The sequence below is a fragment of the Gouania willdenowi genome, chromosome 7 (genome assembly GCF_900634775.1).
Source record: "Gouania willdenowi chromosome 7, fGouWil2.1, whole genome shotgun sequence".
Taxonomy (NCBI): Eukaryota; Metazoa; Chordata; class Actinopteri; order Blenniiformes; family Gobiesocidae; genus Gouania; species Gouania willdenowi.
This window is the reverse complement of record NC_041050.1, coordinates 15023146-15043245: the sequence shown is the minus strand read 5'-3', so window position 1 is coordinate 15043245 and position 20100 is coordinate 15023146. Positions and strand designations below refer to the sequence as shown.

Sequence of the window (20100 nt, the reverse complement as noted above, 5' to 3'; positions counted from 1 at the left end):
AAGCTTAAAGAAGAAACCAGAGGACACGGACGTTGTCCTCTCTGGTTTCTCTTATCACTGCATCCACTCAACACCAATCCACACCACTGCTGATAGACCAGGAGCACAAACACTCCAAGGATGTAGAGTGAATTTGTGAGAATGTGTGCACACAGGAACACAGGCAACGGGTGTTGTTGTGTGACTGTACACAGAGAGATGAGACGTGGGAGAGGGATGCATATCAAATCCAGGTCAGCAAGGGTGAGGAGAGACCTCTTCCCTCCATTCCTCGGTAGGTCGCAAGCACACACTCATCTGTCCGAGCCTCATTCATTAAAACATCTCTTTTATGATTGCATCAGGAACTTCCCCGATGCAATGACAAACAAGTCCTACAAAGAGTACCATTAATAAACCAAAAAAAGACCATCAATTCATCAGGAACGATGGGCTAGTTATAGCTTCATTAGATGACCTCTACCACACAATCCTATTATTTATTTAATAAACCTTTAGAAAAAGCCAAGCTCATACACATTTTGTCAACGCAATTTAGGACAGTAGGAAAAAAGCAAGAGATGAACATTTTGTTACATTTTTCCTAAAAAATAATGCATAAGTCACATGGAACATGATGGGATAATGGGAAAACTTTGAAAAATATACATCATACTGCATCATCCATCTTATAATTTAAAAAAAAAAAATATATATATATATATATATATATATATATATATATCCTAGCACCAGTTTTGATATGTCAAAGTCATGAACAGGTTCCCATGCAAAAAATGTATGCAGGCATGCTCGCCACAGATCATGCATCACAGAGTCGTCTCAGATGGCATGCAGGGACATTCTACCTTGGACTTCATGAATTTACAATGACTTTTGTAGACCTCCGCCTGCTTGAGGTCATCGTGCCTGTCGTCAGTGTGCAGCAGGCCGCTTGTCTTTAACATCTGGACCTCATCCTCTAAGTCTCTGATGTTCCTCTCTAGGGAGGAGATCTTGGTGTCCTGCACCAGTAACAGTAGGCAGGCAAACAGTTAACAACAACCGAGTACTTGTACATAAGAAAGTCCATAAAAGTCTGAAGTGTGTAATCCCTTTTTGTATTGTATTAGTTAATCCTCTTTTTACAAATGCTATTCTAATGTGTTACATTTATTCTGAACTTGTGATAATCTGACTTATTTGAAAAGTGAGTTTTTGAGCATGTCCATAGTATGCTATATCTACTAAAACATTGGGAGGCATGTCTGGAAAAATGGGGCCAATCTCTAGACTGGCAGTTGTGTACATGGTGTACTATATATGTATTTCTGAGTGAATGGAAGGGTCTGTTACGAACAGGTCTTGAGGTTAGTTTTGCTGCATGGGTTCAGACATGCGTTAAATGCTAAACCTTGGAAAAGAAGAGGAAGTTAATTGAATAACTGGAAGCACATTGTATGATGCCATAAGCAAAGACCACTGGCAACGTGTAAGCATCTGACCTCTATTACATCCTCTGACATCAGCCCCGCAGAGCTGAAACTATTAGAGCACCTATTTTCCAACTAGGAATGCTTGAAGATATATAATGTGTAAGTCCGTGGAAAGGTGTCTGCAGGGACTGTTGAGACCAAAACAAAATCCTCGGAATTACCAAGAGCTTATAGTACATAAGCACATTTGAAAACTGCCAACACATTTTCAAATTAACAATTATTAACAGGTTGTTACCAGTCCTTGCCTCAATAATGGATAATGGATAGAATAAAATAAACCATGACAGAGTGTAAAAAATTGCCTCCATTAATTATGACTGAACTAATAGTAAGTAAACCATACTCACACACTGTGGCGTAACAGTTAGGGAAGCGGGTTTGTAAGATAGTCATTGGTTCAAATCCAAACTGGGTCATCACTGTGGGATGTAGAGCATGTCCCTTAACCCAAACTGTTTGTTATGTACGTCATTTTAGATAGAGGCGTCTGCTTAATGAAATTGTAATTTGTAATAATCGGTTAGTCTCTAATACTGTACGTAGCTAATGTATGGACTTTTGTGCAGCATGGGAATTCTGTTGCATCTGCATTATATAAGCTGCCACTTTTGAATTAGCAGTAATTATTACAAAATGACAACACTGTGAGAAGTGCACAAGTTCATTGTTTACTGTGTTTTTTTTGTTTTGTTTTGTTTTTTTGCCTTTTTTGATTCATCAATGTTTAATATTGGCAAAATTAGCAACTTTATTTTGAATATTTCTTTTACACTGTATTCCGGAAATACAGTTTGCACAAGTTTGCTTCTTATTTATTAGTCACTTTGCAGTCCTTGTGCTGACAGTGTTAGTAATTGAAGTTATTTATTTTATTTTAGTAGTTTTCTACTGCCCCAAATATTTTTGGGGATATTCAAAAATTATTTGAGTTCATGTACAATCTATATCCTGTGTTTATCGATGTTCTTATTTCATCTATCAACCAATATAATGGTTATCGGAAGATAAATTGGGGCTTTTAAAGCCCCCAATATCTGCCCTCGTCATGCTTTACTTGTAACAGTCAAAAACAGAAAACCATACACTTTCCATATATGATGGATCTTCACAACACTCTTGAGTTACTTATTACAAGAGGAAGGTACAGTAATATAGAACATTATATATATATTTATATTGTATAAAATGTCTGTACCTAGACTAAGCAGAGTGAAGGGAAAGAAAATAAAATGAGCAGAGTAACTGTACCTGCCAGACAACATCGGGGTCAAAACAGAAAGAGGGTTTGGTGTTCTGTAATTACAAAGTAGAAATATGCACCACTTAGATGAGGCAATAACAGAAAAAAATAAAAGAAAACAATGTCTATTAAAATAAAAAGTAAAAATAGATTGTCAACAGTTCCATCCATGCAACATTTAAAAAAAAGACTTCACGTTCATTGTGCAATGCTACATAAGCAGAGGAAGTATCAGATTGTTACGTTTAGCCGCCATTCTCTCAATAAAGGTAGTTACTGAGTACTAGTTTTTTGTTTACTCATATCCATAAATTTGGTTTCTTTTATCTGTTTATGGCAGTGAAAGCATCCTTGGCTCACACATGTGCAGTTTGTTAATAGGCACATATGTGTGAAAAATAACTGCGGTTTTGTTGTAAAAGAGCAACTTTTGGAACAAGCCCTTGTGTGTGTAAGTGCACGTGCACGCGCATGTGTGGATGCAGACACATGTGGAGTCAACTGCATTTTTCACAGCAAAAATGACTTCAAAGGGCAGAGATGGGAGTGAAAGCTTCCATATGTGACATTTGAAACAAATTGAATAAGTGCCTGACACTGCATGAGCCAATAATGGACTTTACTTAAGCATGGCCACAATACAGATGCTCATTAACAGGGGCGATGTTCTTCACAACGTTGATGCCTATGTGTTTGTGTCAGCCCCTGCACACAGGTCTGAGCCTCTGCTACTGCTCACATTACAGCAGGGCTCATCTATGATTCACGTTCTGTATGATATGACACAACAATAAACCAGAGAAAAGGTTGCAGGATAAAGCTACAAAAATGCAACATTAGATTTAGTTTTTAAAAAAGAAACTAAATCAATCAATCGACATATGATAATAAAGATATCGATAAATTTCAAATAAAAACTGCCTCATGCATTCTTTCCTTTGCACACTATAATATATATATATCATCATACCTTCAAATCAATGACAGTTTGCAGAGCTCGGGTCTTGGCTGGATCAGCCTGGAGCTGGTTCTTACGATGGAGCTCCTGAGGAGGAACCCGGTAAAAATAAGCCTGTCGGCTCATCATCTTGAGCGCTCAACGCTTTAAACGCACTTGAGAAGATACCCTGCCCCTCTCTTAGGAGTCCCAGTGTTACTCGAGCAGTCCTTTTTCTCAACTACATCGCTCTCGAATATTTTTTTGTCAAAAAAACAACTCACCTATCATAACCATGCATGTAACCAATAAGAAAAGCATATTTTGCTAAGTTACAAGAAAACTATTGCTATTTGATCCCACAGGTGGTGTTCTGTCCAATATTCTCCGGATGACTTTTGTCCATCACTGACAGTTGATGTGGGTGTCCATTCCTCAGTCCTGTTTATTTCCTTGATTCTCAAGCAGGTGAAACACGCTCGCTCATCTTTAGCTCGTGTTAACCAGTCTCAGTCATTCCTTCAGTCTAGATTTTTTCGATTCCTTATCTCTCACTAGTTTTCTCTCCCGCAGATATCTCTGGCACGCTAAAGCGTTTGCTTAGCAACACTTTCTGCCGGCAGACGCGTTTAGCTTTTTCTATCAATAATTAATGGCGGCTCTGACCCACAGCTTTGCCCACACATAAGCTCTCACAAACAAACAGGCATCCAAGCTACCATATCCACACAGATCATGATAACCTGAGATATCCCACTGAGGCCATGGGAATTTGATGAAGAGGCAAAAACGCCAAATAAAATACATAAGGTTGTGTTTTACCCACATTATTCAAATCCTATTCAAACATTCATCCAGCATGTGAAGTATCACTTGTTCATTTTTGCATTTTGGACAAGTATATGTATACGTATATATACACATTCTAGCGTCACCAAACACAACCACAGTCTGATCCCCTGACCACCAAGCAGCTCAGCTACAGTGTGGTTGGGGGTTACTTGGCTGTGGTAAAGAGGGAGTCGCCCTCACTTGAGGGGTACCCCAGTGGTGCCAGTCACTGCCAGATAAATTCCCACCCAGATTTGTCTGTACTGAACCACAGGGACCAGTCAAAGTTTTAAGAGACCACTTCAGCCCATATATAGAGAATTTACTTTCAGGATATTGTGTAGGTTTGCAAAAAGCACTGCATACTGAGCAAGTTTGGGATATTAGTTGATGGAATATAGTTGCAAAAATTGTGCCATCATCTCATGATATAACAAGGCTTTTGTTCATTCAACTTCAATTTTGTTTATTTAGCTTTTCAAATGTAAAGGTTTATACAGTATTCTAAATTTCACGGAAAGCTTTCGGTGATATTACTTGTGATATTTTGGCGTCATTTGGTCAAAATTCTATTATCACTTTTGAGCACATTGCAATTCAAAGTGTTTTGAGTGGACACTAAACATCTTCTCCATCTCTTGGCTTTATATTTACGCTTTAGAAATCCAGGAGCGTGATGCTAGATTTCAGCCAATTAGAGATTTTTTTCCAAACAGAGTGCTCCATGAGCTGTTATGAGCTTTACTAATGGCTGCTCGACTGAAGTCAACAGGTTCAAGTACCATTCATAGTTAAAGTGCAATGGTGGACTTTCTAGCAGAAGTCCTCATTGAGGCGTTAGGCACAGCAGTTACACGGCAAAGTGAGAGAAAAAAAGGAAGACTGACATGGAGAAGCAACAGTCTGAAGTCCCAAACTTATTCGGGCAGAACTGCCTCATGGAGGTTCCTCTGACTCGGTATGTGGTGTGTGGTGGTCTGCGCGTGATCCACTTTGAGTCTGCGTGCAGTCTGCCCCACATACCGAGTCAGAGGGAGAGCAATAACAGATGGGATAAATTGCTTGTAAACCTAAGAGAAAGATATCCATGGTTGAGAGAACATGTACGATTGATTTGCAGTCTGGACGTGGAGTGTTGGCATCGCTGCGGCTGTTTACGTGTGAGCTTTGTGGCATAGGAGAGGCTGTGAGACTCTTACTGTCCTTACAGCAGCGAGTGATACGTACTTTCATGTCTCTAAGACATCAGAAAACTTTCCAATAACACAAGATGAAATCCCTACATTCGTCACTAGTCTCTCTTGAGAAAAAAGTTGCAAAGGGCTCCACAGTTATGCGCGTTAAAAACGATACCTGTAAGGGACGATGGGTTTGGAAACAGAGAGGGGAGGGGAAGCATGATTGTTTCTATACAAGTCTCATTATTCTACATACTGCAGCTTTAATGAATTTTGACCAAAATTGAACCAAAGATAGGCATTAGGCCCTGGAAGATTCCATTAAATTGTGAGGGGATCAGGATCAATATACTGTTAGATTTTAATTTTTTTTTAAAATCCCTATCTCTCATCTTTGGCGAAATTTCAAAAGTTTATATTTCAGTTCATATTTGACCAATCTTTATGAAAGTTGACTCAGTTATGTCAGGTTACCCCACCAAGTTTCATCTGGATCTGAGCTGCATTACAAATTTCATTCCAATTTTTTTGAGGAAAAAAAAGGTTCATACATTTGGACCTACTGTATCGGTTTAAATTGGGCTAGAAAAAAAACCTTCAAAGCCTTTGAAGAATGAATGATCGTGGTACCATGATTAGGATCAGATCACTGATTCAGAAAACTGCCAAAGAGGAGATTTGGTGATTGCCTCTCGGTGCTCTTATTTACCAATTCATTTTGATTCTTTAATTTAGCAAAGGACGAACAAAGAGTCAAAATATTTGCAGTTTAAAGTGTATCTTGATGAGATGAGATTAGATTTCTGCTCACCCCAAGTCTTTGTTGTGCCATATTACCCCTTGGAGTGCCTAAACAAGGTGCACCACCGCCAACTGCTCCTGTCAAGGCAGGAGCAGCTGCTCTACTTTGAACTCCACCATAAAGTACATGTTAGAATGTAACACACACACTTTTTCATTAAGAGGAACTCAAAGGTTTAGACTAATAATAATAATAATAATAAAATCTCATATTTGTATAGAGCTTTTTTCAAGGAGACTCAAAGCCCATACAGAAACCATCGATCATTCACACCAGTCACTCACATCAGTCATACCAGAGGTAATAAGCTACAATCTAGCCACAGCTGCCCTGGGGCATACTGACAGAAGCGTGGCTGCCATTTCACGCCTACGGCCCCTCTGACCAACCAACATCCATGCACAATTCATACCCATTCCAACGAGGCAATGTGAGTAAAGTGCCTTGCCCAAGGACACAATGACAATGACTTGGATAGAGCGGAATTGAACCCCCAACCCTTCGTTTATTAAATGACCCATTCTAACACTGAGCCATGGACTAAGGTTTGGACTGACGTGCATCTAGGCTGGAAATAAAAAAAATGCCTTGATCATGGGCAGGGCTCCTGGAGCAGTTAAGTCACGCCCAGTCACTGTACAGCAGTTACTGTTTCTAGTAGTTATAGTGGTTTTTTAATATTAGAAAGTGAGAGTGAACCTTAAATATACATGCCTTGATTGCATATGAACTGTACTTTTTCCTTCATGTCAAAGTATGGCTGCAAATATTTTGATTAGCCGGAAACAGGCAGTGAATACACACTTCCACGCTAGTTTTTAAGAGGAGGGGCGGGGCCAACTGGGGTGGTTCCTGATTTATGAAGCCACCAAAAATTCACAAACCACCACTCTCAGCCAATAGCAAAACGTGATTGTAATAGCTGGATTTACACCAATAGAGGGCAGTCACTCTTAGGTTTTTACAAGAAAATACAGTACACCAAAATAGAAATTCTTTATACTAAAAAGTCAAGAGTTGGACTATCAACAACACTACCTTATACCCAATTACAAATGTATTCTGCAGAAAAAGTGGTTTAGGGGTTCAGTTGCTCTTTAATAACCAAAGAGAGCTTTGCCTCATGTCACAGCTCTCCTACATTTTTAATATTGTTTATAGTTTTCAAAAGAAATGACATTAGTTTAATACCACTATCCGTGGCCCATTGTAGAAACTTTTGAACAGATTAGTCACATTGCACTTCCTCAAACAATTTACACCACTTTGCAGCCATATTGTGTATCTACTGCCACCTACTGACACTAGAACTGTTTGATACCTGCCTTGTAAAAATGTTCATCCATCGAGAGCAAAAAACAAAATTGCAGTCTTTTTTTTTTTTTTTTTTAATCAGATTTGACATTTTGAAAGGCGCACAAGACAATGATTCAAAGCACACTAGTGTGCCATGGCACACTGTACGGTTGTTAAGTGACCACACTAGAGAATACAAGTTAAGTAAATATGCTTTATCAAAAATGTTCAAAAATATTTCACTTCAAAAATGGTTCCACCATCTCCGTATTTCAAAAGGGGAGTAAAACGTTGGTCTGAGTGATGAGGAGGAAGCTGATCAGACTGTCTGAGGATGTGAAAGTCATTATGCAAGAAGAAGCAACAGGTTGAAAGATTCTTTACATTCTTCTCAGCTTTGTCAGGTAGCTGAAATGGGATGAGACACAGATCTTATCCTCTTGTGTGACTCACTTGTGGATAAGGAGGGATTACTGCTGTCAGAGCATGCCTCCCACAGGCGGGCATTCTCACACTGCAGCCATAGTGCTAATCTCCCACTGACCATATGTGTAATAAAGTGTCACTCTGAGTGTGTGCTTGTCACCCTGTGTGTGGATCATCTCTACGGCTGCCTGTGTAGATTTGTCTGTTCCTCGTATAAAAAGTGTGTCTTTTAGCGTCTTATCAAGATCTCAACACTGTTGTGTCTTTTAGTGCGGGAAATTAAGTCATGCTCAGCAGAGCATCATCAAAGGACGTTTTCTCTGCTGCACATGTGTCATAGGGCTCGACATATGGTATGAATAGGATCAAACGTAACACTATAGCAATAAGTGCCGGCATCCTGAATGAAGGATACGGTCAAAAAGTTCAATTTCAGCCTCAAGGCAATGGTGTCATGTGCACCACATGCACAACTACAGCATGTACAGACCCTGTGCAAAAACACACAAGCTTTCACACATCTGCGCACAGTCATCAATCATATTCCCATCTCCTCGACACCAGGGAGACACAAAGAGAAAATAATGCAAACACACAGGCCAGCCAAAAAACGTGAAAACATATCAGTGATCAGGTTTTCTAAAAGCTGTTGGAGATGGAGAATGTGAGGGAATCAAACGTTGCTGAAAAATCTGGAGGTGTTGCTTGGTTTTGGGAAAGTGTGTTTGAAGTGTGTAGTGGTGTCCAAGTTTTCCACGCGTACAAGTACTGGCTGAGCACAGCCATTATCCACTATGTGGAATTCACATTGAAAGCTTGAAGTGAGCATTAGTGCAGCTACACGAGTAAGTGACAGTTGATAGTATTTACACAGTCTTTATACAGTTAATTACAAAGGACTTCAATAGGAGATGTTATTGTTTCAAACTAGAAGGTTCAAATGTCAGTGTATGTTTTGATCAATGGATTATCTATATATATATATATATATATATATATATATATATATACTTTTTTTTTTTTTAATTTTGTTTTAAAATTCAAAAATTAAGAGTAAAATGTGAGGCTTTTTTCTTTTTATCAGGGTCAAGACGGGATAAACAAGGACACTGACCTCCAAATATCCCACCTACATTAAGAAGTCATTTTTAAAGCGAGGAGTGTGTCACATTTTGAAAGAGAAACCCAAATCAATAATGATTGCTGGGGAAAAAATAATGCCCCACCCCCCAAAAAAAGGGAAACCAGAAGAAAAATGAAATGTTTCATTCGACGAAACCACCTAAAGGTTCGTCATTTGGCATCACATTTGAAGGATCAGCTCGACACCTGCCGAAAAGCTACAGCTGTGAGGCAGTTTGTGCAAAAGAAATACACTACACAACTCCAACAAATGTACTTGTTCAGTAACACACCAGTTTGACATTGCACACTCATTAAAACGCTTTCACATAAAACGGGGCCCTTACTCTACTGTATATTTGGAGCGCCTATGGGCTTCGTGACTTCTACACTGGGATATGGATAAAAACAGATATGCCATCTGCAAGTCTTATGATGAGAATGTGTATGTATGAGTGTGCACGCCTTTAGCAGCAGGTCAGGGCTGGGCAGGAACAAACCAGCAGTGCGGCTGTTATTGTTGGGTCTACGGGGACATGGCAGCTGGGGAGAGTCAATTAAGACCAGATTTGTGCTTCTGTGTGTGTGTGTGTGTGTGTGTGCGTGCGTGCATGTGTACAAAAGTGTGTGTTTGCCATCATGTAGAACTTAATTCTTGGTGAATCCCCACTTTTCTAAATTGTGATGCAACACTGCCCCTGTATGGACAAATCAGGTACAGCATCATTTACTGACAAATGGGGAATCGAGAGTTTATCATCATATATTTTATTATACATCATCATCATCCTGCTTATGGACATGGATGTAGGACAGTCCAGCTTAATCATCTTACTGGCAACAGGTAAGGTAGACTGTAAAATGGTCACCAGTCCCATGAAGGGCTTACACACATAGACAGCCAATCAGAATCAGAATCAGAAATGTTTTTAATGGCCATGTACAGTTTTAAGGACAGTACAAGAAATTTGTCTTGGTAGTTGGTGCACAAAACAAACAAAAATAAAAAATAAAAAAACAAAGAACAACCCAGCAACAATAATAATAATAATGATAAATATAAAGGATGAGGGATAAATAAAGGATAGATAGAGAATAAAGGATAAATAGGATAAATATAAATATATATATAGACAAACATACATTCACCTGCACAATATTGGTTCAAATTCACCAAACTTGCATGTTTTTGGACTGCACAAGAAAAAAAAAATGAGGAAAACATACAAACTCTGCTCATAACGCTGCCTTGCTCAGAGGCACTACCTCTATGAAGTGGGACAAACTTTGATTTGTCTGTATAGTTTGCATATTCTCCTTATTTGCGTGGGGTTTCCTCAGGGTGTATGAGCTTCCTCCCACTATCCAAAATCATGCATGTCTCTAAATTACCCAGAGAAATGAGGGTGTGTTTGTGTGTGTGTGTGTGTGTGTGTGTGTGTGTGTGTGTGTGTGTGTGTGTGTGTGTGTGTGTGTGTGTGTGTGTTGTGTGTGTGTGTGTGTGTGTGTGTGTGTACACAAGTAGCACTGTGACACACTGACAAAAAGTGCAGGGTGTGCATGCATGCCTTTTTCAAACTGAAAAGGCTTGTAAGAAATGCATATCCCAATTAATAACAATACAGTTGGTCTAAATGTATATGGACACCCTCATTTAAAAAAAAAAGAAAAAAAGAAAAGCAATGAAATGAGCAATCCGGATCAATCCGGGTTAAACTCAGTGGAGTAACTGAGGAACCAAACAGACATAATTAGGTAAAATTTCATAAAGATCTGTCAATTGTGAATTTTTGAAAATTCGCCAAAGATGAGAAATAGGAATTTTTAGGTTTTATAACTGATCCAAAATCAGTATGTAATCCTGTATCCCCTCCAAAAACTTAATGGAATCTTCCATGGTGTAAGGTCAGTGACGTGCAGTCAGGGTAGGCAAGGTAGGCAGTGCCTACCCAAGGGTGAATTGATATTTTAATTATATGTTTTAATTATAATATAATTAGAATTTTTTTATTTTTCCATTTCTGATAGCCTACAGTACCTATAAGTTTGAAAGTGTCAACATTTTGTCCTTTTCGGAGCCTAAATGACTAAATACTGCTATTTCCTGGTACAGCAGAGATGCTGCACAGTCACACTCCTCTGAAAGGCAGGAGGAGGCCACACAAACGACAGCTTTTAAAAGATGGGAGACCAACACCTGAGCTACCAGACCTTCAGCAAAGGTAAGGTCTGAAAATTGTTCGTATTTTTTTACAGTGAATGGTAGGATTGGCTTTGTGGATGCGCCTCACTGAGGCTGTTCCAAGTTGTTGTTGTCATTTTCTCCGTGTTTCTGTGTTTCCAACACAAACAACAGATGCGCTGCCGTGTCATGAGATATATCTTGTTGGGAGAGTATGGAGGCTAGATTAAATAATTGTTTATGTTTCTTTAATGGTGTTTTACAATGTTGATATTGTTAGGTGGCTAAATACTTGTTCACGTAGATTTTGTTGGGTTTTTTCTCTAATTTTGAATTTTATATTTTGAGATGACTTTGTTGTATATTGCGCTATACAAATAAAGTTGAATTGAATTAACACTTGCCAGCAGAAACATATATAATTGTCACTGGTGTTGACTTTGGTGGTCTCGATTTGCAACGCCCTGCCTACCCTACTCTACTGCTCATGGCACGACACTGTGTAAGGTCTATCTTTGGTCAAAATGTTGTCGAAAATCAGTTAAGAACCTTTCACATAATCAGACAAACAAACAAATAACAGTGAAATTATTACCTCCTAAAGTTAAAAAAAAAACAAGAGTGTCACTAAACCAAGAGTTTCTTGGCCAACGAAAGGGAAAATGTTAAAAACAGCAGAAGCCTTTTTATTCAAAAACAGACAAAACAAATCATAATATCAACTCAGCTGTCCTTAAGATGGGACCATATACATCCTTGTACTACTCCTTAAAAGACCGAAAGAAACCCCTTAGTCTGGGAAAAAGAAAGATCAACATAGGTTTCTCTTTTCAGTCAGGGGGATTCAGAGTGTTTTGCTCATTAATCATACATTAATATGTAGACAAACACAACCTGTCGACTTAGAAAAACAGAGCCTTTCTGCCATCTCTCCCTCTCACTCTGACACACTGACACATCTCTCAGACGCAGCCACCGCCCTCTCCTCTACAGCAAACACTGCATGTGTTAAGCTGTCAGCTATGGTAAAAATAGCACAATACACACCGTGTGTGAACAGGTACTCACCTCTTACACACACATCATGGTCTGGTCCATACATTACACCAAGTCTTACACACGCACACACACACACACACACACACACACACACATACAGCTGTGGTTAAATTAGCATGGGCTCACACACCCACACTACTGCACTATGACTTAATCACTAGTGTGACCAAACACCCGGCATGGGCAGATTTCCCATCAGCCACCGGCCGCCCTGAGAGGGAGTGTTCTCACTTGAGACACTAAGCTCATAGGCTCCAGATGTGTATGCATGTATGAATTTACAAATAAACAAATGTACATACAGTGTATCCATTCTAGCATGGTACCATAAACTCAGGGATACTAACAGTACAATGACCAGAAAAAAGAAGAAAAAAAAACACACACAAAAAAAATAAAAACTCATAAATTACATAAGACAATATCAGGGGCGTGCACGGACGTAGGACGCACACACACGCACAGACAGAGAGGTAGAGAAATTAAAGGCTAAGAAGATTTAGGAGTTAAAAATAGATAGAGCAGGAGTGAGGAGAATAGAGCAGCCAACTGCTCGTCCTCCTGGCAGAGAATACACACATGTACACCTGTGCTACAACCACGGATCACCTCTGTTCCAAAAACATAACACCTCCTCTTCTAATGAGCTACACACTCTCTAACTCATTGTGGTTTCTATTTATTTATATTTACTCTCTTTCCTTTCCATCCCTTCACTATGGTGTAGCTCAGCTCTCTCTGGCTCATAATAATTATATTCTTGAAATAAAGTTTGATTTGTATTTCCTCTCTTTAGTGTGCTTTTTTCTGTTATTACCTACTTCTTCTAACAGAGAGAGAGAGAGCTGGTGGTGTCACATAGAAGCACAACGGCTCATATATCATTATGAGAAATAATAACATTAAATATAGAGCCTGAAAACATGTGACTCCTTTTTTGGGGTCAAATAATGAAGAAAATGCAGACAAGATAAAAAACAAATCTTAATTTAAGACCCATTTAAGATTTAAAAAAACATTATTTACATTTATCACAAATCCTCAGTAACACAAAGTCTGCATAAGCATTTGTCATATGAGCAAAAACAATCTCTTGAACTCATGTACAAGCGCACACCCACACACACACACACACACACACACACACAGACAGAGAGAGAGAGAGAGAGAGATTGTAAAACTGCACGGATGAACAAGCTTAGAGCTGCTCCTATGTTAATCTGGCCCATTGATAAGACCTGCTGAGCTGCTTTCTGTCCCCACGTTTACATTACACAACTCCCAGGTACACACACCCACACACACACACACACACACACACACACGCACACACACACACACACTTTTATATATAAAAACAATAGGTTTTGTACATGTCTTTTTCAAAAATATAAAATGGTAATATATCTGTATAATTTTTAAGTTGTAGGCTGTATTTTATCCTTGGTTCCATAACCAGCAGGATTCCTAAGGTGTGGGCTGCAACCCCATAATGGGCCATAGAGTTAATGCTCGTAGGCTCAATCAGAAGTGATAACTAATGGTGTGCATTGCCATGAATCTGACGATACGATATATGATCCCAAGACTAAACAATATGATATACATTGCGATATCAGTAATTACAAATGTCACCTATACGAGTACAAAATGGTTTGAAATATAATGTATTTAATTTTTTTAAAAACTTGCAAGAACAAGTAAATGATAACAAAGTGTAAATTTAAGTACAAATATCAAAAACAAGTGCATATGTTAAGGAAACTGCCATTTCAAAAAAGTTTAACTTTTGCTTTTACAACTGATTCTGATTCTTAAATTCTTTAGAAAAAAAAGTAACCGTATACGTCTATGAAAGTGCCCAGTATGTTTTATGAAACTAAAGTGCAATCAACTTCCAAACTAAAATGCATTGAGGAATGAGGTAGTTTAACATAGCTGATGTGGTTCATTGACACCCAGTGACCGAGCGTTTATGTGCCATGCATAATGTTAGTGCAATTAATGTTTTTTTTTTTGAAAAAGATGATTAAAAACATGAATTTGGATTTTTTTGGATCGATACGACAATCGTGCAATGAAAAATCGACCCTTAGTGATAACTCAGGGGAATTTGATTTCAGCCAGTTGGTCTTTATCCCCCAGTTTAGGATATTTTTGGATGTTGTAGGTGGGCTTCAATGCATTCATTAGTGAAAAAGCTGAACATCCTACCTCTCTTACATGCAAGCTCTCCAGCTGAGCTTCAGCTTCCTGTGCTGCCATGGTTATTATACCAGGATGCTGTGCACGCCCCCAGGACCCCTGAGCGTGACCTTGGCCCTGAAGCATCTCTAAAAGCCTCTGGATGCTCTCATCTCGAGCGCCCAGCGTCTGCTTTTGAGAATCGATTCTCATCTCCATCTCCTCCATGGTCTTCCTCAGCAGGAACACCTCCTTTGCCTGGCGTTCATGTTCTGTTTGCAGTCGCAAAAAGTTCTCATCTGATGGGTCCATGAGAGGTGGTGAGGAAAAGCCGTCACACCCGGGCACCTGACAGGGACTACCGGGACGAAAGGAACTGGAGCTGGCTGCTGGGACTGGACTGTGGCGTGGACTGTGGAGATGCTGATTGGGGCTGATCCTGGGCCCAGGATGGAGGGTGTTGGCTGGGCTGATTCTCTGCACTGCTGATGCTGATGCTGCAGTGTTACAGCCGTACCCTGGGCTGTGAATGATGATGTCTGCTTCCTGTTGTCTTGGATTATAGGTATTGGATGGACTGGCTCTAGGGCTGTTCTTTGGTACTGGACTGTGCAAGTTGCTCGAGCTCTGTCTGGGACTAGGGCCAGGACTGAGACCCCCTCTGACTTCTTGATCCATATGGAGCTCTCGATAGGAACCTGAGTTCCCCTGTTGCCGCTGAAGCTGTGAGCGGCTGTTCATCTCCCTGTGAGCCCTCAGCTCTTCCTGAAGCTCCTGAACTGTCATAGGAACCTGATACAAGACAATACAAGATAAATCAAAATATAAATACATAAAACACTTCAAAATAAATGTTCTCATACAATAAAATAAGGGAAAACACAAACAAACCTTGTTTCTTCCAGGCTGTTGCAGATAGAAGAGATTAAAAAAAGACATATAAAGATATATTATGCAAAACAGAGAAAAGTTTTCCATAAAAACCACAATAAACTATACTAGTATTTATAGATATGATAGCTCCAGCTCCTCCATGTTGACTTTTGAAAGGTAGCTGCGTCTTTTAGACACAAGGTGGGGACATTTCTGCTTAAATGGGTTGTTGTTTGGCTTTTTATGCAATAGCATAAAAACGGGTTGAAGAAAAATTAAGAATACATTGTAAAGTTCAGTGAAAGTGTGAATTTTATCAATTTCCTATACATACTGTATTTACTCTGCCCAGCTTGCGAATGGTGTATTAGGGGTAGATCTGTGTCTTTATTATTATTATTATTATTATAAGTATTCTCAATCTCAATTCACTTCAATGAAAACATCTTTTCCCAAAGAAAAAAAAATGTTAAAATGCAATATTTTGTGCTTCACATATTTGTTTGCATTCAAACACTTTTTTCTTTGATTGAAAATGTTTTCTTTTAAATTGAAATAAAGTATTTTTTTTATTGAAGCAATATTTTTCTCTAATTGAATAATAAAGACACAAATGTCCATCCCATATTATGACTCAAATAAAAAAAAAAGATTACTTCAATAAAAATAAGAATAAAATAACTAACTTTAATTTAGAAAAAAAAAAAAAAACATGTTAAAATGCAATTTTGCAGGGTTGAATATTAATTTTCTTTCATTTAAACACATTTTTTTCTTTGTTTGAGAATGTGTTTTATGCAGAAAATGCCTTTTTTTTTATTGAAGCAACATTTTTTGATGGAATAATAAAGACACAAATCTACCTCTACCTTGGTGGAGATATGTAATCTAGGTCAGAAAAAATTAAAACAAATTTAAAGCATTTAAGCTCTGGACCTCATTTTTACAAAATACATTTTTGCATGCTACTTAACAAAGACAGTTGTACACAGAAATCTATAAACTTTTTTTTTATTTTTTATTGTGCGCTTGAAGGCTAGCTAAGCAAACATACAGTAGAACTTCATGCTATGCTAAATACCACATATCGCTCGTGAATGACGTAAAAATGTAGCAACACAAAAGTTCGAATGACAGCAGCGATAAAATAATACAAGCAAATAAAGTTAACATTTTAAACTCCTCTGTACCTACAGAGGATGGAGAGCTTCAAGGACACAGAGACGTAGGAGAGGCGAGTGTTACAGATAATCAATGCAAACACATGCACCAAATACAAACACACGCATATTGAAAACAGAACACACACAATCAAAGGACAGATGGTTGGAACAATGACTGCGTACACAGCAGAAGGAGAGGTGACATTCCCTATGCTAATTACTACGTTAGCATGTCAGACTGAACTCTTCTTAAAGTCAGACCAAGAAATTAAACACAAATTAGTCATTAAAAATAATTTCATTTTCTTTATATCATACAAAATACAATAGGATATACTATACATTTATATCATACTGTGTTGTGTATGATATAAAGAAAAAAAAGTTGTTTTTTTTTTTAACCTTACGCATTTATTCAATTCAGGTGTTAGTGTAAGGTGACAGCTGAGTGGAATTTTTCAAATCCGACCCAAACCACTTTCAAATGTGGTCCTAAATATTCATACTAAATATAAATAGATTTATTATAACTAACTAGTATAATAATTTATGCTTAATATACTAATATTTATACTACAAATACTGATATTTTGCAATATACAACAGTTAGTTAAGACAAAGTGATTTGATTGAATGACAGACATTCCAAGAGTGCTGATATAGGGCAACAACAGCACTGGGATGTCTTATTGATCATATCACTCCACTGTACAGCTGATCTAAATACCGTTAATTACTGTTAAATCTTGTGCTACACACCGCAGTACACTGTCACGACATTATCACTGCAGGTCTTAATGCACAATTTGATTTTTTTTTTGTGTGTGATCATTTATATTACACATTAAAGCTGCTATCCGGAGTTTCTGAGAAACGTCTCGATGTCCCACCCTCAACTGCTCCACTTCCTTCCCCTGCCTCTGCAATCTACCAGAAGCCACGCCTCTACCTTTCTGCATGCGCATTGAGTAACATAACAAGGTCGCATCGGGTCGCATTGATATAGGTCTATGGGTCAGGTAGGAGCCAAAATAGACCAAGTCACTTTTCAATATGGTCCTAAATATGTCTGCTATATATAAATAAATATAATATTTAATGCTAAATACAATAATATTTGTAATAAAAATACTGGTATTTTGCAATGACCGACCTTTAAATCAATGAAATGCAAAAAATTCGGCATCCCAGCAGGAGAAAAAATAGCCAATGGCGGAGGACAAAGTGGAAAGTAGACATTGTACAGAAACTTTATCAGTGCCACAAACACACCAAGATGAGATGCCTCCATTTACTTCCATTAACAGTGTGGTCACATGTTACCTCAGGACCTCTTTTGTGCACTGGGGTCATTTCAGGGTTGAATTCAGTTCATAACTCTAAAAGTCACATTTAATGTGTAATATGAACAGGCACACAAAAACCTGCTGTCTGAATGTAGCCTAGAGCATGCAGGACTGTGGCTCCAGCAAAGGAGTGCAAACCCTGCTAGTTTGGAGATGTGTTGTATATGTGAAGCTCCGACATTGCTTCTAATGCTCTATGTAGCCCTAATATTGACCTAAAACGACATAACCTAAAAAAACTAAACTAATTTGCCATTTCTTAACAATTCTGTGGCATGCAACATGTGAGGAGCTTTACTTATGCTTTGTTGATATACATTTCCAATGACACACTTTGACAATGCTGAAAAAGGTAGAAATACAAATGAGTCATGACAGAGATGTCATTTGATGTTTAAAAGACATCTTCTTGTAATCTTGTAAATGCTAATAATGGATGAGTTTGCTTCATGTTTCCATGGAAATATTTTGAGCTTGAAAAACATCCTCACAAAGAACTCCATTAAAATCTTTCAATGCAACCTTGAAGGAGAAACAAAGACTGTGGTTTGAGAGAAGCGTAAAAGTCTGAATGTGATGTGATGTCTGTTTGAATAAGTAGGATTCTGATGGTTGTGTAACTCTTTAAAAAAGATTATCGCTGTCAAAGTTAATTACTGAACCTGCAAAAGAAGCTAGCATTGTTACTCTTACCTGCAAATCCTCGTGGTTTATGCGGTTTCCAAATGAGCTCCTCATGCCATCCTCTCGCCTGACCCTTTTGTCTCGTTTTGCATCTGGACTCCAGACACTGTTCATTCCAGGGCCTGTCCTTTCGTCCCTCGTTATGTCCAGTTCTCTTCGCAGGGTGTCATTTTCTCTTTGCAGATCCCTCAGGTGTGCATGCAGATCAAATGTTGAACCTTCCCCATGCCCAGTCGAATTCATTGTTTGCGTTTGTCTTCCAGACGGATGCCGCGGACCGGGAGTCCCTGCAGAGAGTGGGATTTGGTCTGCACAGGGTTCTAGAGAGTGATGCACCCCAGAGGAGGTGATGTTTGGGCTGCTTCCCATGGCTGTTCTTCTGCCGATATTAGATCTTCGGCTTGCATTCCTACCAACCGTCATGGTGCCTTTGAGACATCCATCAGTGGGCTCCAAGGACTCCCTTTCGTTTGGGTACAGCGTCCCAGGCGTAGAATAAGCAGCACTCAAAGACTGGATATTCTCCATGGACAATGTTTTACCTCCTGGAGCTGTGGCCGACCCACAAATTAAGCCTTTGTCTGGAGCTGTAGCGCCTTTGGTTTTTGATTCTGGCCTTGATGCAGGCCCTTGACTCGCTGTCAGTTTTGATAATGACGCATTGACACCTCCTGACACTGAGCCTGGTTCTAGCCCTGAGCGACTCCCTGGTCCTATTCTTGATGCCTGTTTGCCTTTACCTTGTTTAGGAGACTTTGACAAACGTGAATGAGTTGTGCCACCATTATGTGGCCCACTGCTTTTTGGGACAGCAGCCAGCCGGTTCTGGGAGGGCTTGGCCCGAATATTTAAAGGCATTTTAAGCCTATATTGCAAATATTAGCATTGGAAAAGTTGCTAATATTGAATAATTGTTCATGTTCTTTAATGTATCCACAAAGAAATAGAGGTCATCCATTGGCCTCTCATTTTTTACATGTCCATATCTTGAGTGCTTGAAGTTTAGTCTTGCCCAGCCTTTTCAAAAGGAAAATGCTGCGATTGTTGGCTTCATAGCTCTGTGACACTGCAGCCCGAGGTCTTGTGATTGTAGCTGGGATGCAGAACATCATGAATCCTAGACATGAAAAACATAAAGAAAATAAATATGCAACAAAAATTATGGTTCAAAACATAATGCACTGTATTTGTCATTATTATCAAACAAAATTAGACTTTAATAGTTTAATTTGAAATATGAAGAAAATGTTTATTGTTTTCTCTTGGCATGATTGCAAGTAGAAATCCAATTTGCTTTGT

At 38.8% G+C, this 20100-nt stretch overlaps 1 protein-coding gene across 1 annotated transcript in view; it reads right to left on the bottom strand.

Moving 5' to 3' along the window:
- The window catches only part of LOC114467636 (ERC protein 2-like), a 172339-nt gene extending 152680 nt beyond the window's left edge, over positions 1 to 19659 (bottom strand). Inside the window, exons 1-5 of the mRNA XM_028454087.1 lie at positions 18805 to 19659; positions 15402 to 15527; positions 14766 to 15029; positions 3689 to 3763; positions 849 to 1004 (exon numbers count right to left, since the gene is read on the bottom strand). Coding sequence (XP_028309888.1) covers positions 849 to 1004; positions 3689 to 3763; positions 14766 to 15029; positions 15402 to 15527; positions 18805 to 19659 — 1476 coding nt within the window. The remainder of the gene's footprint in view (positions 1 to 848; positions 1005 to 3688; positions 3764 to 14765; positions 15030 to 15401; positions 15528 to 18804) is intronic.
- Positions 19660 to 20100: the final 441 nt, after the last annotated feature.